The sequence below is a fragment of the Heptranchias perlo genome, chromosome 28, assembly GCF_035084215.1.
Source record: "Heptranchias perlo isolate sHepPer1 chromosome 28, sHepPer1.hap1, whole genome shotgun sequence".
Taxonomy (NCBI): Eukaryota; Metazoa; Chordata; class Chondrichthyes; order Hexanchiformes; family Hexanchidae; genus Heptranchias; species Heptranchias perlo.
Window position 1 is genome coordinate 8748508 of NC_090352.1, and position 26529 is coordinate 8775036.

General features: G+C 44.7%; 1 protein-coding gene across 1 annotated transcript; it reads left to right on the top strand.

Moving 5' to 3' along the window:
- upk3b (uroplakin 3b) lies at positions 1 to 26529 on the top strand. Its single transcript, XM_068008012.1, has 6 exons — positions 1 to 160; positions 16519 to 16680; positions 19334 to 19571; positions 21811 to 21899; positions 23214 to 23343; positions 24840 to 26529. Exons 1-6 carry the CDS (start codon positions 103 to 105, stop codon positions 24961 to 24963), a joined length of 801 nt encoding a protein of 266 aa, XP_067864113.1. The 5' UTR covers positions 1 to 102; the 3' UTR covers positions 24964 to 26529.

The window sequence follows — 26529 nt, forward strand, 5'->3', positions numbered from 1 at the left end:
GGAACCATACTAGGGCAGAAAGAATTGCTTGGAGGAGCAGTGAAACCGGTAGCTCAGTCAGGAGTCTCAGCGAGAGTCGAGTCAGTTCGCCAGATCGAGGAGATGAAATCGCTTGTCCAGGTGGTGCTCCTGTGCACTTTGTGCGGCGGTGGTTATGGAGGTAAAAGCAATCTAATTTTCTAGACCATCCGAGCCAATTTTAGGGCACATTTCTGAAGTATAACCGGACTCGGTCACTTGGTGTCAGTCAGTCTGCTGATAGAAAATATTTGGAAAAACTTCTATCTGAGATTCTCCACTTTTACCACCTCGTGAAATTGATTAGTTGTTTTTTTTCTTTTTGGACGGTCGGTGATATGTTTAGTGATTTTTTTCTCCTGCTGTTGGATGATTTATTGAACAATAGGATGGTAACCAAAGCTGAATGTTTTTCTTGAAAGTTCTGAAACCTGACAAATTGTTTTCAAGTTTTTCGTTTTTATTTAAAAAAAACATGTAACAAAAATTGATTTAAAAACACAGCCTTGAGTTTCTGTAATAACTGTGGAGGGTACAGTATATGTCAGGGAGAGGTCGTAGAAAGTAAACTGCCCCAGAGGTGTCAGTGCCATAACTTCCAAACTATTACTTGTGACACCCGTGTTTCACGTTCTGTAAATCCCTCGTTTATATATATTTATACCTCTGCGTTATATCTGTTGTAGTTTTAAGTGTTTTTTTTATTTATTGCTGGCTTTAGTTATATTGCTGTTTGAGGGCGCATTTACATTTGCAAGTTTCATATCATTGGAAAGTAGTTTCCATTTTTCAATGACCTCAAACTTGTGCGGTGCAAACTGGACCGAATTGATTCCGGAGTGAATTGGGAGCAAGACTCCCTCCTCCAGGATGCCTTACCCAACTTTGCTCCGGTGTCAGGTTAGGTCACGCTGCCGCTAGTTTATAGTGTGAACGCAGCCTGTGTTTGGGGGTAGTGCTAAACAGCAAATGCCACCTGGGTCCTGGTGTGATGAGATATTAAAATAACTGGATATCACGGCACAAGTCTTGGAGTGGTGAAGTCAGGAGTGTGCTAAGCTGTTTTACCATTTGACACTCTTTCAGATTTGGATTCCACAAGAACGGTGTTGGGTAAGGGTATTAAGGGTTATGGAACCAAGGCGGGTAGATGGAATTAAGTAACAGATCAGCCATAATCTAACTGAATGGCGGAACAGGTTGGAGGGGCTGAATGGCCTCCTCCTGTTCCTATGAGCCAGCTCCCAGGATTTACACCACTAAATCCGGCCCCCTTATCCCAAGGGCACAATTGTTTTCCATTGGTCTGCAAATTGTTGATGAGATAAGGAAGCTTGGTTTAGTGGTGTAAACAACAGGTACTGGCTTAAGGATGCTGGTCTTCCTTAATCAAACCAAACAAACACCAAAATAAAGCTAGCTTAAAACGCCTTTATTTTCTCTTGGGCCCACAAATTGTTTTCTCTGGTGGGACCCACATGTATTTTATTTGTATAGGGATTAGAATCATGGAATGGCGCAGAAGGAGGCCATTCGGCCCATCATGCCAGTACCAACTCTTTGAAAGAGCTATTCAATTAGTTCCACTCCCCATCTTTTTTCCATTGCCCTGCAATTTTTCTTTTCCATTTCAAGTATTTATCCAATTCCCTTTTGAAAGTTACTATTGAATTTGCTTTCAGGCAGCGCATTCCAGATCAGAACAACTCCCAGCACAAAAAAAACTCCTCATCTCCCCTTTTGTTCTTCTGCCAATTATCTTAAATCTGTGTCCTCTGGTTACGACCTTCTTATCAGTGGAAACAGTTTCTCCCCATCTACTCCATGAAAACCCTTTGTAATTTTGAACACCTCTATTAAATCTCCCCTTAACCTTCTCTGCTCTAAGGAAAACAATCCCAACTTCTCTAGTCTCTCCAGATAACTGAAGTCCCTGGCATCATTCCGGTAAATCTCCTCTGCACCCTCTCCAAAACTAATTGGCATGAACGATTGAAATTTGGAAATATGTTGTTAAAAGGTCACGTGCCAGGTGGCCGTTCTTCATGTGTGAGCTTAGATAGTGAGTGCCAACATACTATTAGATGCTGTGATGGTTAGGAAGTAGGAGACAGAGAGTAGGAATAATGGGTATGTACTCAAATTGGCAGGATGTGACTAGTGGTGTCCCCCAGGGATCTATACTGGAGCCACAGCTTTTCACTATATTTATAAATGGCTTGGATGAATGAATAGAGAGCTGTATTTTTAAGTTTGCTGATGACACTAAATTAGGTGGCACAGTAAATAGTGTAGATGGGAGCAGAAAGTTGCAAAGGGACATTGATAGATTAAGTGAGTGGGCAAAACTGTGGCAAATGGAGTTCAATGTGGGAAAGTGTGAGGTCATCCACTTTGGACCTTAGAAAGATAGATCAGAGTATTTTCTAAATGGTGAGAAGTTAGGAACTGTGGAAGAACAGAGAGATTTAGGGATCCAAGTATAGATATTACTAAAAACCAGTAAATAGCTACAAAAAATAATTTAAAAGGCTAACGGAATGTCGGCCGTTATCTCAAGAGGGCTGGAATACAAAGGTGTGGAGCTCTGGTTAGATCCCATCTGGAGTACTGCATTCAGTTCTCGGCACCGCACCTCAGGAAGGATACATTAGCCTTGGAGGGAATGCAACGCAGATTCACCAGAATGATACTGGGGCTAAAAGGGTTAAATTATGGGGACAGGTTGCATAGACTAGGCTTGTATTCCCTTGACTATAGAAGATTAAAGGGTGATCTAATTGAGGAGTTTAAGATGATTTAAGGATTTTTTTTATTATTCGTTCATGGGATGTGGGCGTCGCTGGCGAGGCCAGCATTTATTGCCCATCCCTAATTGCCCTTGAGAAGGTGGTGGTGAGTCACCTTCTTGAACCACTGCAGTCCGAGGTTCTCCCACAGCTATTAGGAAGGGAGTTCCAGGATTTTGACCCAGCGACAATGAAGGAACGGCGATATATTCCCAAGTCGGGATGCTGTGTGACTTGGAGGGGAACGTGCAGGTGGTGTTGTTCCCATGTACCTGCTGCCCTTGTCCTTCTAGGTGGTAGAGGTCGCGGGTTTGGGAGGTGCTGTCGAAGAAGCCTTGGCAAGTTGCTGCAGTGCATCCTGTGGATGGTACACACACTGCAGCCACTGTGCGCCGGTGGTGAAGGGAGTGAATGTTTAAGGTGGTGGATGGGGTGCTAATCAAGTGGGCTGTTTTGTCCTGGAAGGTGTCGAGCTTCTTGAGTGTTGTTGGAGCTGCACTCATCCAGGCAAGTGGCGAGTATTCCATCACACTCCTGACTTGTGCCTTGTAGATGGTGGAAAGGCTTTGGGGAGTCAGGAGGTGAGTCACTCGCCACAGAATACCCAGCCTCTGACCTGCTCTTGTAGCCACAGTATTTATATGGCTGGTCCAGTTAAGTTTCTGGTTAATGGTGACCCCCAGGATGTTGATGGTGGGTAATGCCGTTGAATGTCAAGGGGAGGTGGTTAGACTCTCTCTTGTTGGAGATGGTCATTGCCTGGTACTGGTCATTGCCTGGCACTTATCTGGCGCAAATGTTACTTACCACTTATGAGCCCAAGCCTGGATGTTGTCCAGGTCTTGCTGCATGCGGGCTCGGACTGCTTCATTATCTGAGGGGTTGCGAATGGAACTGAACACTGTCCAAACATCAGCGAACATCCCCATTTCTGACCTTATGATGGAGGGAAGGTCATTGATGAAGCAGCTGAAGATGGTTGGGCCTAGGACACTGCCCTGAGGAACTCCTGCAGCAATGCCCTGGGGCTGAGATGATTGGCCTCCAACAACCACCACCATCTTCCTTTGTGCTAGGTATGACTCCAGCCACTGGAGAGTTTTCCTCCTGATTCCCATTGACTTCAATTTTACTAGGGCTCCTTGGTGCCACACTCGGTCAAATGCTGCCTTGATGTCAAGGGCAGTCACTCTCACCTCACCTCTGGAATTCAGCTCTTTTGTCAATGTTTCGACCAAGGCTGTAATGAGGTCTGGAGCCGAACTCAAACTGAGCATTGGTGAGCAGGTTATTGGTGAGTAAGTGCCGCTTGATAGCACTGTCGACGACACCTTCCATCACTTTGCTGATGATTGAGAGTAGACTGATGGGGCGGTAATAGGCCGGATTGGATTTGTCCTGCTTTTTGTGGACACGACATACCTGGGCAATTTTCCACATTGTCGGATTGGATTTGTCCTGCTTTTTGTGGACAGGACATACCTGGACAATTTTCCACATTGTCGGGTAGATGCCAGTGTTGTAGCTGTACTGGAGCAGCTTGGCTAGAGGCGCAGCTAGTTCTGGAGCACAAGTTCTTCAGCACTACAGCCGGGATGTTGTCGGGGCCCATAGCCTTTGCTGTATCCAGTGCACTCAGCCGTTTCTTGATATCACGTGGAGTGAATCGAATTGGCCGAAGACTGGCTTCTGTGATGGTGGGTATATCAGGAGGAGGCCGAGATGGATCATCCACTCAGCACTTCTGGCTGAAGTTGGTTGCAAACGCTTCAGTCTTGTCTTGTCCCGTTAGTTGTTTAATTGTCCACCACCATTCACGACTGGATGTGGCAGGACTGCAGGGCTTTGATCTGATCTGTTGGTTGTGGAATCGCTTCGCTCTGTCTATAGCATGTTGCTTCCGCTGTTTAGCATGCATGTAGTCCTGAGTTGTAGCTTCACCAGGTTGGCACCTCATTTTTCGGTACGCCCGGTGATAGATAGAGAGAAACGATTTCCTCTGGTGGGAGAGTCCAAAACAAAGGGGCATAACCTTAAAATTAGAGCTAGGCCATTCAGGGGCGATGCCAGAAAGCACTTCTTCACACAAAGAGTAGTGGAAATCTGAACACTCTCCCCCAAAAAGCTGTTGAGGCTAGGGGTCAATTGAAAATTGCAAAACTGAGATTGACAGATTTTTGTTAGGCGAGAATATTAAGGGTTACAGAACCAAGCTTGGTAAATGGTGTTTGGATACAGATCAGCCATGATCTAACTGAATCGCGGAACAGGCTCGAGGGGCTGAATGGCCTCCTCCTGTTCCTATGCTAGAGTCCCATGGACGAATGAGCTCGCTGGGCTGAATGGCTTCCTTCATTGGTAGTCATCTTTGTGATCAAATCCCTTTTATACTAGATCTTAACCTGAATTTTGTAGGAAAAGTGTAAAATAAATCAGGACCAGGGATCATGGTAATGTGGGCAGATTCTTATAACAGATTAGCAACTTGGGTGAGCTGACTGGTGTGATGAGATGCAAAAAGGCTGCAGGGACTGGCGAATCAAACTCTAGCGTTAATCACCACCTCTCCCAATGTCTAGTGGTACAATATTTGCAGCTACAGACATTAAGAATGTGATTGAAATTTCAATTCTGCCAAAATTCAGAGATCTTTTGCCTTAACCAACAGGAAGTTTAACTCATAAAAGTACATTGTGTTGTCAGCAGCCTGTTTAAAGTCAAATAAAACCAGACACACCACATATTTTCCCCTTCTCTACCCTGATAACACTGTTGCATTACTAAGTATTAAACTAACCTGGCATGCAGTATAGAAATATGTTACAGATGCTTATCAGGCCAAATGTACAGTTTTTAGAATTTGTTGAGCAAGGAAAGTTCACTCCCCCATCAGCCATACCACAGACTACAAAGGCCTGGCTTTCCTCCTTTGTCTTTTGTCTCTTTTTCTTTCTTCCTCCTTCCTTCTCTATGGGGGTGATTTTAAACCCCAAGAGCAGGTGGGTTGGAGGCGGGTGGGAGTTGAAAGTAGTTTTTTGGGTCGCAACCGCAAAAACCAATGGGAAGCCTGTACTTTTACGCACCAAAGTTAAACCCGGAAATAAAGCTGGGTTGTGGTCACGACCTAAAAAACAACTATTTTCATAACCCCTTATGTGTCAGCTTGATGCCAGTTGGAAAGAACGTGCATTTATATAGCACCTTTCACAACCTCAGCACGACCCATAGGGCTTCACAGTCAATGAAGTACTATTTGAAGTGTAATCACTGGATGTAATGTAGAGAAACACAGCAAGGTCCCACAAATAGCAGTGAGATTAATGACCAGATAATTTGTTTTAGTGATTTTGATTGAGAGATAAATATTGGCCAGGATTCCAGGAGAACTCCCCTGCTCTTCTTCAAATAGTGCCATTGGATCTTTTATGTTCCCGAGAGGGTAGACGGGGTCTCAGTTTAACGTCTCATTTGAAAGACGGCACCTCTGACAGTGCAGCACTCCCTCAGTGCTGCATTGGAGTGTCAGCCTAGATTATGTGCTCAATTCTCTGTAAGTGTGCTACCACTCAGCCAAGGCTGACAAATTGGTAAAGCTTTTGCCTCTGAATCAGAAAGTCTTGGGTTCAATCCGCACTCTAGGAATTAAGCATGTAATCTAGACTGACAATTCAGTGCTGGACTGAGTGAGTGCGGCATTGTCAGAAATGTTTATGCTTGCCTAACCAGGGAGATGAACCAGCTGCCCTGCCAGATGTATAAGATTCTGTGGAATTATTTGAAGAAGAGCTGATGTGTCCTGGTCAACATTCCTTCCTTGACCAAAACTGGTCATTCATTTAATTTGCTGTTTGAGGGATCTTGCTGTGAGCAATTTATATTTGCTTGTGTAACAGCGACTGGATTTCAACAGTAATTAGTTGTTTGGGCAATAGGAACATAGGAACAGGAGTAGGCCATTCAGCCCCTTGATCCTGTTCTACCATTCACTTTCATGGCTGACCTGTATCTTAACTCCATTTACCCGCCTTGGTTCTGTAACCTTCATTACCCTTGGCTAACAAAAATCTATCAATCTCAGTTTTGAAATTTTCAATTGACCTAGCTTCAACAGCTTTTTGGGGGTGAGAGTTCCAGATTTGCACTATCCTTTGCCTGAAGAAGTGTTTCCTGATATTACCCCTCAACAGCCTAGTTCTAATTTTAAGGTTCTGCCCCTTGTTCTGGGCTCCCCCACCAGAGGAAATAGTTTATTTCTATCTACCCTATCAAATCCTTTAATTATCTTAAACACCTCAATTTGATCACCCCTTAATCTTGAATACTCAAGGGATGACAAGACTAGTCTATGCAACCTGTCCTCATAATTTAACCCTTTTAGCTCTGATATCATTCTGGTGAATCTATGCTGCACCCCCTCCAAGGCCAGTTTATCCTTCTTGAGGTGCTGTGCCCAGAACTAAACGCAGTACTGTAAATGGGGTCTAACCAGAGCTCTGTATAACTTCCAACCCTTTGTATTCCAGCCCCCTTGAGATAAAGGCCAACACTTCATTAGCCTTCTTAATTATTTTTTGTACCTGTCCACCAGCTTTTAGTAATATCTGTACTTGGACTCCTAAATATCTCTGCTCATCACAGTTCCTAGCTTCTTGCTATTTAGAAAATACTCTGATCTATCTTTCTTAGGTCCAAAGTGGATGACCTCACACTTTCCCACATCAAACTCCATCTGCCACAGTTTTGCCCACTCACTTATCTATCAATGTCACTTTGCAACTTTCTGTTCCCATCTACACTACTTACTGTGCCATCTAATTTAGTGTCATCAGCAAATTTAGAAATACAGCTCTCTGTTCCTTCATCTAAATCATTTATAAATATAGTGAAAAGCTGTGGCCCTAGTACAGATCCCTGGGAGACACCATTAGTCACATCCTGACAATTTGAGTACCTGCCCATTATCCCAACTCTCTGTCTCCTACCGTCTAACCAATTCCCTACCCACGTCAATAGATTGCCTCCAATTCCACACGCTCTCATTTTTGTTAGCAGTCCCTTATGTGGAACCTTATTGAATGCCTCTGGAAGTCCATATAAATAACATCCATAGACATTCCCTTATCTACTACCTTAGTTACCTCCTAAAAAAATTCAACTAGGTTTGTTAGACGTGACTTACCCTTTACAAATCCATGCTGCTCTTTCTGATCAGTTCATGTTTGTCCAAGTGCTCAGTCATTCTGTCCCTAATAACAGATTCTAGTAACTTCCCCACAACAAATGTTAGACTAATAGGCCTATAATTTCCTTGCTTTGAGACATTTTGAGGATGCCATCAGTCACTAAGTAAATTTAAGTTCTCCATCCTATGCTGCCTGTTTATCCCCCAGTTGCCTTCCCTTATCACTATCCCTTCCCTGAAGGGGCTGAGTCTTGCTGCAGTTCAGTTCTATGGCTGCCCTTGGCCAAATGACCCTTTCTCATGTGTAATCCCACCTTTGATGGTGAGTGTTGGCAGGATATTTTTCTATGCAGGACATCATGGCCAAGTCTGATTCTGCCCTCGCCTAACACCCACACAGGAGTGGTCACTGAATAGTGGTCAGGAGTGGGAACCTTGGCTGATTTTCTTCCCTTTCTATACCAGAGTGCTGAGGCCAGTTGCAGATTATCTAATGGTATGGACTCGGAATCAGTATCACACCATGCAGTGCATTTATCTAATAAACCACTTGGGGAAACTGTTCACATGCCCCTCTCTCACTCTCTTTACATCTCTTCTCTGCCCCGCCCATGACATTCGATCATTTACATCTCCAAATATTAAAATCCCCAGACTGATCCTGGTCATTTTGCTAATACCTCAATTGTTTTTTTCATTCCTTTTTAAGTTGGTGAAGTTACCGTGCAGTAAATGGGGAAGGGATGGTGGTTCTGCAAACATCTGGACTAGGCCATAGGCTTTTCAACCGAGGCTAGGCCCTAGGCTTTTCAGCCGAAGCTAGGCCCTAGGATCCGAGTCAGAAGGTTGACTCTAGCTGCTTTTATATTGGGTTCAGTGGCGCGCTAATGCAGGCAGCTTCTGGTGCTCGGGCCTCGTGCAGCTAGCAAATGCTCTGGATTTGTTAAGGCTGGCTATGAATGAGGGCCGATTTCCCCCTCCCTAACCCAGGGGTGCTGTAGCCAATTGCAGTGTTCTTGCTGTCACCCTAATCGACACCAGTTATCTGAGCACAGACTGGGCATCAAAGGTGGGATCTTCATGGTCTGTGTGGCTATGCTACTCACTGAATAAACTCGCTGAGCTGACAGGGACCCTCCTCCCAATGCATGCACATGCACACACAGTGGGCAGTCACATCAATTTAACCTGTGTCAGTTGTGTGATAAACTCATGTTTCTAATTTTCTTACAAAAGTTATTTAAAACAGACAGGACTTTTAAAGGGAAGATTTTGGTACCTTTGCTCCAATTTTCTAAAAATCAGGCAGCTAAAAAATATGATTAACATTCTTTATTTTTGTTTGCTTTAGTACTTTTGCTTAAACCACATGTCAAGGAAACTGGCTTAGAGGCGGAGCATCTCCAACAGTACGAAGGGGTTGAATTAACATCTGTAGAGATAACCCTGGTGGTCAGCAATTTAAAAGGGGCCCGATGATGAGACTCCCACTTGTAAAAGAAATGTCAGTGGAGGCTTCCCCAATGACTCACTGAGCAAAGGCACTGCGTGGTACTAAGCCACACCGACCAGGAAGGCCCTAGTGCTGTGGGGAGCTGGGCAATGGGATGGTGCTACATTTGGCTTCTTTATGCCTAGGCTAAAGAGTTTTGGCTGTGGCTCATTGATAGCATTCTTGCCTATAAGTCAGAAGGTTGTGAGTTGAAGTCCCATTCCAGGTTGATACTTCAGTGCAGTACTGAGGGAGTGCTGAACTGTCAGAGGTGCTGTCTTTTGGGTGAGAAGTTAATCCAACGCTTTGTCTGCCTACTCAGCTGTATATAAAGGATCTTGTGGCACTATTTGAAGAAGAGTAAGGGAGTTGTCTTGATGACCTGACCAACATTTATCCCTCAACCAATACCACAAAAACAGACTAACTGGTAATTTACCTCATTGCCGTTTGTGGGACCTTAATGTCTGCAAATTGGTTGCTGTGTTTGATCACAACAGTGACTACACTTCAGAAAGTACATTGGCTGCAAAGTGCTTTGGGACATCCTGAGATTTTCTTTGCTAAGGAAGGAAAAATATCAGCCAGGATTTTTGTTCCTGATCCCTATCCAGTGATCCTTGAACTTGTGTGTGTGCGTATAGTACAGGATTAAAAACAGAAAATGCTGGAAATACTCAGCAAGTCAGGCAGCACCTTTGGAGAAAGGAAGAGTTCACGTTTCAGGTATATAATCGTTCATCAGTCAGGTCCTTGATCTGAAGCGTTAACTCTGTTTCTTTCTCCACAGATGCTGCCTGACTTGCTGAGTATTTCCAGCATTTTCTGTTTTTATTTCAGATTTTCAGCATTCGCAGTATTTTGCTTTTGGCTTAGGACAGAATTAAACTTGGCTCTGACACTCCAAGGTTCAAAACCTGCTGGCACTGACTTTCTAAGCTCTCACATGAACAATGGCTACATACATGAATTACTGGATGTGTCCTTGGAGCCACACTTCGGGATGAGTCAGTGTTTTTGGGGTAAGGAGGGGAGTAAAGGGGAGAAATTGGAAAAGTAGGGGTCCAGATGCCAAAAAACCCACTTTAAAACCAGATCATTTTTATTTTTCCAATCTGAAGGCACTTTCCCATTTGACTTAGTGGTCTTGGAAGAATGGCACTCACAGAGGCATCTGTGCATCCTCTCCCATTGGAGACTAGAAACCTGGGATTCATAGCTCATAAGCAATAAAAATCTAGCACCATGTCTTTAGGTTTGAGTGAAGACCAGATGGCTCCCCAATGCAGCTGGATCTCTGGTTTATTAGAGAGTACGGTCGATGGCAGGAGTATGACATCCTGCTGTTGACGGTACACCTTTAACACAAGAGTATCTTAATTATAAACAATTTTACAACACCAAGTTATAGTCCAGCAATTTTATTTTAAATTCACAAGCTTTCGGAGATTTTCTCCTTCCTCAGGCAAATGTTTCAAGATCTCCTTGAAGCCTACGCATTTATACATATTGAACAATAATACATGGTGTTTACAGACTGCCCCTGCAACTGCCCGTTGCCAAGGCAATCACCGTGTTCAGACAGAGAGGTGTTACCTGCAGAACTTCCGAATACACATTCAACAAAAAAACAAACAGGGAAAAAAAACAGAGAAAAAAAAACACAGAGAGAGGCAGAAACATCCGGAAGGCAGAGAGAGCCAGCAAATGACCCATTATATTAAAAACAGATAACATTTGTTCGCTGGTGGGGTAACGTGTAGCGTGACATGAACCCAAGATCCCGGTTGAGGCCGTCCTCATGGGTGCGGAACTTGGCTATCAATTTCTGCTCGACGATTTTGCGTTGTCGTGTGTCTCGAAGGCCGCCTTGGAGTACGCTTACCCGAAGGTCGGTGGATGAATGTCCATGACTGCTGAAGTGTTCCCCGACTGGGAGGGAACCCTCCTGTTTGGCGATTGTTGCGCGGTGTCCGTTCATCCGTTGTCGCAGCGTCTGCATGGTCTCGCCAATGTACCATGCTCTGGGGCATCCTTTCCTGCAACGTATGAGGTAGACAACGTTGGCTGAGTCACAGGAGTATGAACCATGCACCTGGTGGGTGGTGTCATCTCGTGTGATGGTGGTATCTGTGTCGATGATCTGGCATGTCTTGCAGAGGTTACCGTGGCAGGGTTGTGTGGCGTCGTGGACGCTGTTCTCTTGAAAGCTAGGTAGTTTGCTGCGAACGATGGTCTGTTTGAGGTTGGGTGGCTGTTTAAAGGCGAGTAGTGGAGGTGTGGGGATGGCCATAGCGAGGTGTTTGTCCTCATTGATGACATGTTGAAGGCTGCGGAGAACATGGCGTAGTTTCGACAGTTCCGACGGGCCACAGCAAAAAATCGCATAGACCTCCTCAGGAGACTAACACGGGACGCAACCAACAGAGTACCCTTTGTCGTCCAGTACTTCCCCGGAGCGGAGAAACTACGCCATGTTCTCCGCAGCCTTCAACATGTCATCAATGAGGACAAACACCTCGCTATGGCCATCCCCACACCTCCACTACTCGCCTTTAAACAGCCACCCAACCTCAAACAGACCATCGTTCGCAGCAAACTACCTAGCTTTCAAGAGAACAGCGTCCACGACGCCACACAACCCTGCCACGGTAACCTCTGCAAGACATGCCAGATCATCGACACAGATACCACCATCACACGAGATGACACCACCCACCAGGTGCATGGTTCATACTCCTGTGACTCAGCCAACGTTGTCTACCTCATACGTTGCAGGAAAGGATGCCCCAGAGCATGGTACATTGGCGAGACCATGCAGACGCTGCGACAACGGATGAACGGACACCGCGCAACAATCGCCAAACAGGAGGGTTCCCTCCCAGTCGGGGAACACTTCAGCAGTCATGGACATTCATCCACCGACCTTCGGGTAAGCGTACTCCAAGGCGGCCTTCGAGACACACGACAACGCAAAATCGTCGAGCAGAAATTGATAGCCAAGTTCCGCACCCATGAGGACGGCCTCAACCGGGATCTTGGGTTCATGTCACGCTACACGTTACCCCACCAGCGAACAAATGTTATCTGTTTTTAATATAATGGGTCATTTGCTGGCTCTCTCTGCCTTCCGGATGTTTCTGCCTCTCTCTGTGTTTTTTTTTCTCTGTTTTTTTTCCCTGTTTGTTTTTTTGTTGAATGTGTATTCGGAAGTTCTGCAGGTAACACCTCTCTGTCTGAACACGGTGATTGCCTTGGCAACGGGCAGTTGCAGGGGCAGTCTGTAAACACCATGTATTATTGTTCAATATGTATAAATGCGTAGGCTTCAAGGAGATCTTGAAACATTTGCCTGAGGAAGGAGAAAATCTCCGAAAGCTTGTGAATTTAAAATAAAATTGCTGGACTATAACTTGGTGTTGTAAAATTGTTTACAATTGTCAACCCCAGTCCATCACCGGCATCTCCACATCGTATCTTAATTAGAGTAACTTGGGGGGAGTGGGAGTGAGATTACTGGCCACCTGATGCCTTATCTTCAGGGCTGGGAAGGAGTTTGTCAGCATATTTTTGTGACTTACTGGTTTTCTCAGAAATACAGATGTGCTTTGGCACCTTGAGCCCTGCAGGTACCAATTTAACACCCAGATTAGGAAACACAGCAGCCAATTTGCACACAGCAATGAGATAAATGATCAGATAATCTGTTTTATTGATGTTGACAAATGTAAAGAATCTTACAACACCAGGTTATAGTCCAACAACCTGGTGTTGTAAGATTCTTTACATTTGTCAACCCCAGTCCATCACCGGCATCTCCACATTATTGATGTTGGTTGAGGGATAAATATTGACTCCCCTGCTCTTCTTTGAAATAATGCCATGGGATCTTTTACATCTACCTGAGAGGGCAGACGTCTAATGGCAGACGTCTAATGTCTGTTTAACAGTACCCCCTTAGTACTGTACTGAAGTGTCAGCCTGGATTACATGCCCAAGTCTCTGGAGTGGGGCTTGAACTCACAATCTTCTGTCTCAGAGGCGAGAGAGCTGCCACTGAGCCACAGCTTACACCTATTGAGGATGTGTATTCCAGCTGTGTTACTGTCACCAGCTAATTGTACCTTGAGATAACAAAGTTGTTACAGTATTTAAATTATCTGTAACCCTTCTAGGGAAAACTATTTTTTGCTTCAAAGGCAGAATTACAGTAGACTCAAATGTTGAAAAATGCATTAAGAATTCAAAACTCCCTGGAGGGCACTGCCCTAAGAAAGAAATCTTGTGCTGTCAGTTGTCATACCCATTCAGAAATTTCTAAAAATGGAATTGAAAAGAATGTGCTTTTTTTTTCAGCACTGTGTGATGGAATATTAGGACTGATTTGCCCCCAATCAGGAGTGGCGTTCACAGAGAGCACTGGTTGGGAAATCACAGACCTGCCGCTCCTAATTTTTCATTCATTCTAATTATTGAACAGAAATCAGGCTGCGATCTCACAACTTCATGACCTGTGAGCACCATTCCTCTCCGGGAGTGCCCAATGGAGAATTACTCCTATTGAGTATACCTGCAGCTTAAATTACAGTCCCATTGCACTCCCAGTGTAATTACTCGTTTTCACAAGTCATTGGCGATACATTTGGGTTTCAGTTTTCAGCAGACCAACTTGCAGAATGTGATCCCGAAAACATTGGTAAAAATCCTGGAATCCCATTTAATACAAGCAGAATTGAACTTATTCAGTCACTGTGAAGAAGTGGCCATAGTCATAGGTCATATAGTCAGGGCTTGGAGTTTTTGAATTGTGGGCTTTTTTGAGCTGTTTCGGCTCTTCCAGGTTGGCATGCATGGGAATGTGCTGTGATTCAAAGCTAGGCAGGGATGGAAGTGGCTTCTTCACTGAAACTGCAAAGCCCCGTCAATGTGATCAATTTCATACACAAGTACATTTCACTCTGGCAATATGTGACTTCCCTGCATCTGCACAATCATCTACACTCAATCTCTTCACTGTCCTGCCACATGGCAAACCAGCTTCTCTCCTACACCTACTTCCCTACCTTTGGAATGCTGAAAGGGGAGGGGAGGGGATGATGTGTTTGGTGGAGGCATCGCCCTGGAGGTGTTGGAAATGGCGGAGGATGATACGTTGAATATGGAGCCTGGTAGATAGAAGTTGAGGACAAGGGGAACCCTATCATGGTTCTGGGAGGAGGGGAAGGGGTGAGGGCAGAAGTACAGGAAATAGGACGGACACGATCAAGTGCCCTGTCAACTTCAGTGGGGGGAATCCTTGGTTGAGGAAAAAGGAAGACATATCTGAACAAATTTTTTTGGACAGCAACTGCTGGTAATGGTTCTGATGTTGCCATTTACAGCTCCTTTAGACCCATCTTTTGTTTCTTTACTTGTCCCATTTTGCCTTGCACCATCATCCCTTTTGTCATTTAATCACTCCTGCCCTCCACCTTCACTTTTGTTCTTTCCTCCCCTCCCCTTCCTCCCCCCTCCCACCTCAGCCCCCTTTCCCTTGCTCTGTACTTGCTTAAAAACTGTTTAATCTTCAACTTCTTCCAGTTCTGACGAAAGATCATCGACCTGAAACGTTAACTCTGTTTCTTTCTCCACAGATGCTGCCTGACTTGCTGAGCTTTTCCAGCATTTTCTGTTTTTATTTCAGATTTCCAGCATCTGCAGTATTTTGCTTTAGTTAAAATGGGAGAAGTGTATAAAAGTTTTAAAGGAACTGAGAGAAAGACAAAGGGGGCAGAGGGAAGGAGACACTTATAGAAAGGGGAGATAGTAAAAGACTCAACAGATAGAGATGACGATGAAAATGTATGAGAAGCATAGAGAGAGACAGACAAACAGAAGAGAGGTGTCAATCGAAAGATTTGAAGTGCAAGAGAAATAGAGAGGCAGGAACAGAAAATGACAATTTTTAAAAATAATTTGTCGATGCCTAATGATACAGAAGATCAACTAATATTTTATGGGGGGGGAAAATCTACATTTGAAAATTAGCTTGAATTGCCATCAGTTGCTATTTTATCATACGTTGTGTGGAGAGCCTCCCACCAGCTACTCATACTGGAAAATCAGGGACTGAGCACCCGCAATTTCCCTATGTCCACGGCTGGGGTACGAGGTTACCTTCCGGAGTACAGGGTTACCCGCTGCCTAGCATGAGTACAGCATTGAAACGTCCCCTATTTGCTTCCTCCCCTCCTCTTCTGAAAGTATTGATTCATGCTTGGGTACGGTTACTTTGATGGTTCCTACCCTCCTGTACCTCATTAGGTAGCCATTCTTCATGGGTAAGCCCGATTAGTGAGTGCCGTGGCTTCATTCCAGAGCTTTGAATTACACGTGTCTCAGAAGAATTAGCATATCTCCCGGAGTTATGCAAATTACTAAATATATGAAGACCTGATAATACTGAGATTTTAGCTACTGGCATTGTGGTTTCAGCCGACATTCTCTTGATGGCATTGAGATTTCAAGTGGCATTGACCTGGCATTGGGTGGTGGCATTCTGCTTTCAGCTGGGACTGGCTTGGTGATATTGGCGCCTGGTGACATTCTGTTTTCAACCAGCTTGATGACTATGAACTCTACGCCCAATATCAATCTTTGGGAGAGGAAGAGAGAAAACCAGAGGAAACAGGAAAACATAGGAAATAAAGATAACACATCTTATTTAATAATGAGAATATTTAGGTGTTTATTTTGGGAAAAGGGACAGAAAAAACCTGTTTTGTTGGAGAGATAAGTAAGCTAAAGAGAAGCCTCACAATTGCACCTTCACCAATGACGAAGGGAGTGCAAGTATACAGGTGAATACAGCCCTGGCCGGATAATAAGTTACTTTTCCTGCTAACGTCAAGCATGGGAAGGATATCATGAGAAACTTTAATTTGGTTTGGATGGAGTGAGTTACAAAGATTTGCTGAGCATCTTCAATCTGGTTGTTCTGACTAGAATGCAACTGAACTCTGAGTAATTATTTGGCCTTTTCTTCTTTTAATTTTCAGTTCCAGAAAATGTCCCTTATACTCCTGAAATTGTGCCAATCAGAGTACCGGGGAGAATCACTCAAACAACGGCTACACTCGAACTGCCGCTCTGTGTGTTCGACAACGTCGAAACGATCTGCAGGAACTGTAAGGTTTGGTTGGTCGTGGCTAATGACACTGGTGAGTATCTTGCTATTAAGTGTCAAGTGATTTTTCCTCAGAAATTATCATACATGGTAGCTGGCTTTGCCACCTTCTGCCAAGTTGGGGCGAATGGTAAGATCATAACCTTGGGTTCAGGTGTTGCTTTTTGGCTGATGAAAATTCATTGAAAACTTTAATAACGAATGTCTCCACGTCACAAGGCACCAGGGTAAGGGAATAAATGGGATTTCTGTATTTAAAAAGACCGAGGGGCAAACTTTATTTATGAGCACTCCCGGTGCACAGTTTTGTTTGCTGGGGGCACCTATCAGGAATTTGGGAGAAATACAACATACCAGAGGTGTGCTGTGCCTGTAAGGGGAGGAGTACACTCTGTTCTCCCGGCTCAGGTTATGCGTGCCTTCTTGGTTGCATAAACCTGCCCCCCTGGATAGGCCTTGCACTGGGGACGGGGAAGGGGATGGTGGAAAGAGGAGTGTGCAGATGTACTTCTTGCTGCTGGCATTAGGGCCTTTGGCCAATGCTGCGGAGAAGGCCCTTAGGCCTGGAGATCATTCTGGGAGGGGTTAAGGGGTTACAAATTCAACATTGCTGGCACCAGCTGGTATCTTCGGGGTACCCCCCCCCCCAAGATCAACGCAGAGCCTCCAGTCTGCAGAGGGTCCCCGCACTCACCTTTTTGGGGACCCTCTTCAAGGGTGCACAGCGGAATGTGTGACGGGTGAGGCTGGGAACCCTCCCGCCAACCTGATTTACATCCTTGTGTTGAGCCTGACCTACTACTGGCAATGGCCCAGTCAGGTCAGTTTGGAAGCCCCCGTACATTTCCTCAGCTGTGGGGACAGAAACCTGAAGCAACGGGTCTCTGCCAACATTTCCTCTTCACTGCAACGGGGCACTGCCGTAAGAGGAAAATCTTCCTGAACCTGTGTGAGAATATAAGAAATAAGAGCAGGAGTAGGCCATATGCCCCTCGAGCCTGCTCCACCATTCAATAAGATCATGGCTGATCTTCGACCTCAACTCCACTTTCCCGCCCGATCTCCATATCCCTTGATTCCCCTAGAGTCTAAAAATCTATCTATCTCAGCCTTGAACATATTCAACCACTCAGCATCCACAGCCCTCTGGGATAGAGAATTCCAAAGGTTCACAACCCTCTGAGTGAAGAAATTCCTCCTCATCTCAGTCTTACACGGCCGATCCCTTATCCTGAGAGTTTGCCCCCTAGTTCTAGACTCTCCAGCCAGGGGAAACAATCTCTCAGCATCTACCCTGACAAGGCCCCCTCAGAATCTTGTATGTTTCAATGAGATGTGTTTCAATGTGTCTCTGTCTGTACAATTTGATATCGCCTTTCCTTCCCAATTGCAGCAGAGAGATGCGAAGCTTGGTGAACAACTCATAATGTTGACGACAGCTCAGGGAAACAAGCCATATCCCTTGTCAACAGTACTCTGCAATGTTGTCACTAGGTGTATTCACTATGATGATACCAATATGTTATAGGAAAAATCGCACTTAAATCAATACACCTCTGTGACACTTTTAATTCATCATCTCAAATTGCTCCTACCACTACTAAGTCTATAACTGGTACTTCACTGTAACAGAGCTGAAGATGCTCTCTCTAGACACACAAATATTTGGAAGGATGGAATCTAATTGTGCTGCTGGCTGCTTTCACAGTTCAAATGGACGTGGCACAAAGATTCGACACGCTCAGCATCACGTTCTACTGAAACCCTAATGACAACCCTGCACTGTTTCGATAGCTACTTTCAGTTGTGCTAAAATTACATAGAATTTACAGCACAGAAACAGGCCATTTGGCTGGTGTTTATGCTCCACACGAGCCTCCTCCCATTCTACTTCATCTAACCCAATCTGCATATCATTCTATTCCTTTCTCCCTCATGTACTTATCTAGCTTCACCTTAAAGGCCTCAACTACACCATGTGGTAGCGAGTTCCACATTCTAACCACACTTTGGGTAAAGAAGTTTCTCTTGAATTCCTTATTGGATTTATTAGTGACTATCATATATTTCTGGTCCCTAGTTTTGGATTTTCCCACAAGCGGAAACATAATTTTGTCTACCCTATCAAACCGCTTCATAATTTTAAAGACCTCTATTAGGTCACCTCAGTCTTCTCTTTTCTAGAGAAAAGAGCCCCAGCCTGTTCAGACTTTCCTGATAGTTATAACCTCTCAGTTCTGGTATCATCCTTGTACATTTTTTTTGCACCTTCTCCAGTGCCTCTATATCCTTTTTGTAAAATGAAGACCAGTACTGTGCACAGTACTCCAAGTATGATGTAACCAAGATTCTATACAAATTTAATATAACTTCCCCACTTTTCAATTCTATTCCTCTGGAGATGAACCTCAGTGCTTTGTTTGCATTTTTTTATGGCCTTGTTAACTTGCATTGCTACTTTTAATGATTTGTGAATGTATACCCCTAGCTCCCTTTGCTCCTCTCCCCCATTTAGACTCTTGAATGAACTGCAAATGATTGAAATGGATGGTGAACATAACCTGTTTTCTGAAGTGTTTTATACCATAGCACATATTTGATTCAACTCAATTTCATTGTAGCTCGGATACTGTACTTTCAAAGGGATGAAGTGACTGACTGACAGTTTTATTCCCTCTCAAACCTAGGAGTTTCGGGATTTGACAGCATTAAAAACGGTATCGTGAATCCCTCCCAGCACACCTACCAAAACGCTTTCATGGGAACGGATGGCTTTTACTTCACTGTTAAAACAAGAAGAGATACTTATGGTTGTCCAACAACCACTGCTTCTACTACTCAGATCTTCGCTTTGCGAGTCGGGTCGGAGGTGCCCTGTAGATCTCCAAATTGCAACGCACCTTTACCCACTGGTGGGATGTTCAGGTAAGACGAGTCAGAAGAGATGTTCATCAGCCAGGTTTCTTTTTATAGATGGTAGTGAATGCCAAGGTGTATATTTTATTCAGGTTGTAATAGACATGTACACACACAGTGTAAGAAAGAAAGACTTGCATTTATATAGCATTTCACAACCTCAGGATGTCCCAAAGTGCTTTAGCCAATGAAGTGCTTTTGAAATGCAGTCACTATTGTAATGTAGGAAACGCGGCAGCCAATTTGTGCACAGCAAGGTCCCACAATCAGCAATGTGATAATGACCAGTTAATTCGTGTTACTTGAGGGATAAATGTTGGCCAGGACACTGGGGAGAACTCCCCTGCTCTTCTTCGAAATAGTGCCATGGGATCTTTTATGTCCATCTGAGAGGGCAGAAAGGGCCTCGGTTTTAACGTCTCATCTGAGAGATGGCACCTCTGCCAGTGCAGCACTCCCTCAGTACTGCACTGGGAGTATCAGCCTGGATTATGTGCTCAAGTCTCTGGAGTGGGACTTGAACCCACAACTTTCAGAGGCGAATGTGCTACCACTGAGCCACGGCTGACATGTAAATCCTAGATGTGAGATTTACAGTTGCGAGCCATCCACTTGCAGTAAAAACATGAACACAGTTAAAACGGGAAAGATGCAGCTGAATTGCGGGCTTCGAGGGATAGCAAGAAGGCAAAAATAGATTATCTTTCTCTCATCTTTTTTCTTTCTCTTTTTCTCCTCACATCTTGCCCTGCTGTTGAGTGTTCTCTCGTTATACGGTGAAAGAAAACAAAAAAAAGCATTATGGAGATGAGGCTATCCCAGCACCCCTAGAGAGTGAACAGTCCTCCATTAAAATTATGGGGCCTGCAAGTTTTAATAAAGTGCAGTGGATTCTGGGATGGCCTGAACTCCATTGTCTTCCTTTCCCCTTGTTCTGCAGCATGAGAAAGTAAGGGAAATCTCAGGGTTTTTCAACATATACACTCAAAAGACTGCGATCCAGAGGCAAATCTCAATCTCTCATGAGTCTCCTGCTGGATGTGAAAGGGTTAGTGGAGCTTCTGAAGCAAATGCTTCAAGCTATTCGGCAAGGTAACGAGTATGCTGCCAATTCACTGATATTCAATTAAAACATTCCATGGTTGGAGCCCCTTTTCTTCCCCCTCCAATTTTCCCTCCTGAACGTGCTGACCAGGATTGCCATTTTTGATGAACCCAAAACCAAACAAAGGGGTGGGGCTTCTGACAGATTGTCTTTGACAGTGATCTGTCTGAGATGATCTTCGAAACTACAGCCAGGGTAAAGTGACACTGAAATCAGGAGAGGGGACGGGAGGGCGAGAGCAGAAAGCTGTTGGTGGCATTTACTGCTGGAGGCTGTGGTAGGTTTTGAGCCCAGCGGGATGCACATCGAGACAGATATCACCTGCTGCTGGAAGACCATCAACTCGGTGAAGGAGGCCCTTTGGTCCACCCAAAACCTGCTGGTCTTCCAGCTGAAGGAACTGTCCACAACCGAGTGTTGCCAACTGGCACACTCCAAGGCCCAGGAGTACGTGCTGCGGGACGCATTGAAGTGAGGTGCGACCTACACAAAGGCTCTATGGGGAAAGGCCACTGTATAAAGCCATCCCACTTTGTATTGTACAGAATATATTAGAAAATATGTACTGTGTTTTAAAATTGTAACAATGAGATCATAGTATATACAATCTGCACTGTATTGCTTTGAACGGCTGTGCTGCATTTTGTGCCTTTTATTTGAAATGTGTGTAAACCGTGAGTATCTTTAAATTTTATGGAATAAAGTATATTTTGAAATTTAAATAAAGGTTTTGAGCCCATCAGCACAGTATTCAATCCTCTGCCCCAAGTCACAGCTGGTGTGAGCGTGGAAATCATCAGCACACAGCTCCGGCTGAGATCAGCTAATTCAGCAGAGGCCAGCGATCAAACCTGGGATCCCTATGCTCTGAGTGGGTCAGCACCGCAGCCCGCTCACCCTTCACATCCCTCACTTTGATGAGCCCAAACAGTCGGGCTGATTTGGCCTAATCAGGCGTCCCCGTCAAGGAGCAGCACGCATGGGAAATAGCGGCTGGAAGCTCAGGCCCGGTGGTTTCCGTGCGCGCTCTGTTGCTTGCCGGGAGCGTCTGATCGATCGTCCGCCCAATTAAAGTAACTTGGGGGGGGGGGGGGGGGGGGGTTATAACTCAGTACTAACCTTTTATTTTTGTTTTTTTTTTAGAATGAAGTATATTTTGTTCAATCCTGACATACAAACCGCCAATGTTGTTGGGGAAACACGTTGGACATCTCAAATCAAGCTGCTAAATGGTAAGCGTTGATGTTGTTGAAAAGACCAATAATCCTTACTCTAGGGCAAATAGAAAGTGTTCTAGGAATTGTGTTGGAGGGGCAGGGGAGCGTGAAATGAAATGAGTTAAACAGGTGGAGCTAACTCATGTCGCTGCAGGCACTAGGATAGCAAATGTGGTTGGAGGCATTCCTGGAGGTTTGACCACGTGACATCTGCAAATGTTATTGCATGTACCTTATAGAGGTTGGTCCCCTATCGCGAGTATCTTCGCTCGTGGTTTCGCTCCAGCAGCTGTTGTGCGAGAAGTTCTGAGAAACAGGAGATGACCCGTGAGCAGGTGAAGAAGGGAAACTGAGGGCGGGGGGAGTGATTTGCAGGGGGGGAGGCCAGAAGTGGGAGGAACTAATAGTAACTCACTGAAATTGCACCGATAACTAATAGTAATACTGGTAACACTCAGAACACCCTCATAATCAGCTGTAATACAATAACACACTGATAGTCTATATGTAACTGGTAGTAATGGGTGTAACATCCTGATAACCTACCTGTAACTAGTAGTAATTCTATGACCCGCTGATATTCACCCTGAAACTACAGCCAGAATCCCCCTGCACTGTCGTCAGGCTCCCCAGTCAGTGCCACTTTTAACAAGCCCAATCTCTCTCCCTATCTCCTTGGACTCGGGCTCCGTGTGAAGGTGATAACTCTGAACTGGGAGCCTCAGTCAGAGCCTGTCTGTACTTGGACTTCACACGTCAAAACCGGCCGGCACAGACCGACCTGAACCAAACTGAGAGTTCACCGCCGGCAGTGGGCTCAGTGTTTGGGGCATTTCTCTCAGGGCACATCATCCTAAACTCAGCACCAACATTTCTAAACCACTCCCTGGGCTCGAACTCAATAAAGGAGAGTTTGCCTATGCTGGTGCTGATACTCACTCCTGCGACCCCATTCTTTCCCAGATCCTTTTATATTCCTCCTTTTCAAATATTTATCCCATTCCCTTTTAAATTATGTTTTAGTCTCTACCTCAATAGCCACTTGCGGTGAAGCCAATTTAAATGCAGCTGAAGAGATACTTAACTTTCTGGAAAAAATACAAATGGAACAAGCAGGGAACATTGAAAATCTGGAATAAAAACAGACAAGATCCATCAGGCATCTTGAAAAGAGAATAGATGGTTTCTTGTTTTTGGATCTAGGTGTTTCGTCCGTTACATTGTGTACTTCCGTAATTTTCTGGTTTTTATTTGACCGCGGGGGTGGGGTGTCAGGAGTGGATCCCTGCGGTAGGTTTTAAACATTTTCGCTGCTGCTTTTATTTCCAGCTAGGGATCCCAATGACATTGTCTCCTCGTCTGGACGTCGCACCGGAGGGATGGTTGTCATAACGACAATACTCGCTATTCTGCTCTTCCTGCTGCTGGCATTGTTTGCTGCCATGCTCGCCATGTTTTGGTAAGTTCTGTTCTGCCCACAGGAGGGTTTATCTGCTGTGAGATGCCAAAACTAGGGGCCATAAATATAAAATAGTCATTAATAAATCCAATAAGGCATTCAAGAGAAACTTCTTTACCCAGAGAGTGGTTAGAAGGTTGAACTCACTACCACAAGGAGTACTTGAGGTGAATAGCATTAATGCATTTAAGGGGAAGCTAGATAAACACATGAGGGAGAAAGGAATAGAAGGATGTGCTGATAGGTTAGAGTGGGAGGAGGCTTGTGTGGAGCATAAACACCAGCATAGACCAGTTGGGCCAAATGGTCTGTTTCTGTGCTGTAAATTCTATGTAATTCTATGAGATGCACCGGGCGAGGCTGAATAATGTCACGTTATCGGGTGTAATTTCCTGATGGCAGACAGTGATGCCCCTCCCCTCCAGGACGAGGGAGTTTTCAGTTTTCTCATCTCCTTCAGGAGTCAGTGTAGGGTTGCCAACTCTGGTTGGATGCATTCCTGGAGGTTTCATTACATAATGTCCCACCTCCCACTGCCCAGCCACCATGCTCCCACTATTGGTCGCCCAGCACATCCATCCTCATGGCACACCATCTTCCCACGCCAATTGGAAAGCGAACAGACTCTTCATGCCTCAGTTGGATGATTCTTGACAGTCAAACATGCTTTTTTCCTAACTCCTATATTATAACTAATAAATGAAAGTGTTCAAGAAAATGGAAAAAAAAACACTTTTTTTAACGCTCCTATGATTTTTCTCCTGCATTGCTCGCAGCAGTGTCCTGGAGATTAATCTTCAATTCCTGGAGATTCAAGGATAATCCTGGAGGCTTGGCAACACTAAGTTAGTGAGAGTGCAAAACATACATGGCCCAGTAGAAGCAGTGACTTCAAGGAGGTTGAGTACCATTTCCTGGTCCCATACTTTCATACAGTGCTGAGCTGCTCATTGAACTGAATCGTTTTCCTGCGAATGCCCCCAGCAAGTACGATGCCTGGTGTGGAACTAAGCCATAGAGACCAGGAGAGCTCCCGGCTCCATCCTGCAGCTCTCGGATGGGGTGTCGCTGGAGTCTGCTTTGAAGGCCCTCATTGTCGCTTAGAGAGGGAAAGGAAAAAGAAGCAGCCAAGGGTCCTGCTCTCTAGTGATCAGTGTATGGATGTCAAGTGAGGACAGCACTGGGTGTGGCTGTGATGACCCTCGTGGTGAATAGCTCGCCAACACTTACTATCCAGACTCCCATTCAAAGAGTGGTTGTTTGGCTTAGGTACATGAGGGTAACTGAGACATGTAACACTGGTGTGAGTTAGCATCTTCAGGAAGGATGGGGAGAAAATTGGAAAGAAAGTATAAACATAAAAAACAAATGTTTTTCTCAGATGCCAGACTGTTTCAGTTTTGATGTCCTGTTATTAATTGATTCAGTGCAATGAATCCATTCCGAACACTGTATGAACAGAAACTGACTCTCACATATGTTCCTTTACGTTACAGTTGCAAAAAATCCAGCAAGTCCGATTTCCCTGAATCTATAACCACAATTGGCTCCCTCCGAAAATACAACACTCACAACTTGCAGCACAAACGGGACTTAGTTACTCCAAAGGGCAAGATCTAAGGCAGTCTGTGAGGTGCAGCCACAGACTATCTGTACAGGAATCCAGCAGCCTCCTTCCTCCCTGTGAACTTCGCCTACTAACTATCTGATTTCACATTTATAGTGAAACATCCGTGTAACTTCGATGCGTTGGTGTTTGGAACGATGAAGTGTCCTTCAGCTGATGATCCAGACATTGAGTGTGGAACTCCTAGGGTTAACTTTCCCCCCTTTAAATAGCGCTGGTGTTCTTTCCGGACATAAATGCAATGCAAAATAACAGAAAATCTTTGTGTTTGCAGTGGAGGAGCAATTGTTTTAAGCCTCTTTTCCTTCCCCACTCCAGCACTGGCTGCCATTTTGTCCTTCAGGCATTATTTTAACTCTGACACCAAGGGGAAGCCAATATCATGATTAGGGGATTGCAGCTTCCTCCCATTGGTTTAGATTCCAAATGAAACAATGATTTATGTAACTGAAGGTTTAGAAGAATTTGAAAAAAATCTTTTTTTCTTCCTGTGCCCTCGACTAAAGTTTTGCACTGCCTAACCAAAAATAAGGGGGATAAAAACAGAAAACGCTGGAAATACTCAGCAAGTGAGGCAGCATCTGTGGAGAAGGAAACAGAGTTAACGTTTCAGGTCGATGACCCTTCATCAGAACGTTTTCTGGCGGTTCTGACGAAGGGTCATCAATCTGAAACGTTAACTCTTTCTTTCTCCACAGATGCTGCCTGACTTGCTGAGCATTTCCAGCGTTTTCTGTTTTTATTTCAGATTTCCAGCATCCGCAATTGCAAAAGTAAGGGGCTTCTTTTACGCGACACTAAAGCTGCTGCCCAATTCTCGTAACTGAGACTTTGCCTTTCCTGAGCAGATGGTCAGGTAGATGGGCCATTACCTTGCTCACTGATTCTAGAGCAAGCCTTTCACTTCCCCCAGTGCCTGGAGCCCAGATGAAGTCCCTTTTGAGTCTGGGTCATTGTGTCAAGGCGAGGGTTCGGTTCAGTTGGCTTTTCCTTGAAGCCTGGTCGACTAAGGACACATTGTACTCCATGTATAAAACATTTTACCCCCCCCCCCCCCCCCCCCTCCTTGCCACCCCATTCCCTCCCAGCTTTGCTTATTTTGTGTTTTTTGGTTTTATTTCTTCCAGTTGAAATATTTTTTCTGAACAGTTAAAGTGTCCTTTAGATATTAGAATTTTTTTTAAACAGTATGCTGCTAGGTCAGAGATTCAGAAGTTAATCTCAATTAAACGCTGCTAACGCAGAGCTTCATGTGACTGGAGTGCATATTGGGAATTAGGACGGAGAACCCTGCAGGCTGGGAGTGAGGCCTGCTGAGCTACACACTGGAATTCCCAACATGCTCTGATCACGTACAGCTGTGCACTGGAGAATGCTAGATTGTAAAATTGACCATTACTCTAAGTTCAGATGAAACAGTTCCAGATGTTGAGGATGTTCTCCAGTTTGCCAATGCCTTGGAGAAAGCTACAGCTTGGGGAGTTTTGAACGTATATGTCTTTGCATCTCAAGCAAAGAAATGGGTCAAGGATGAATAAAGTAGGATGTAAGACCAAATG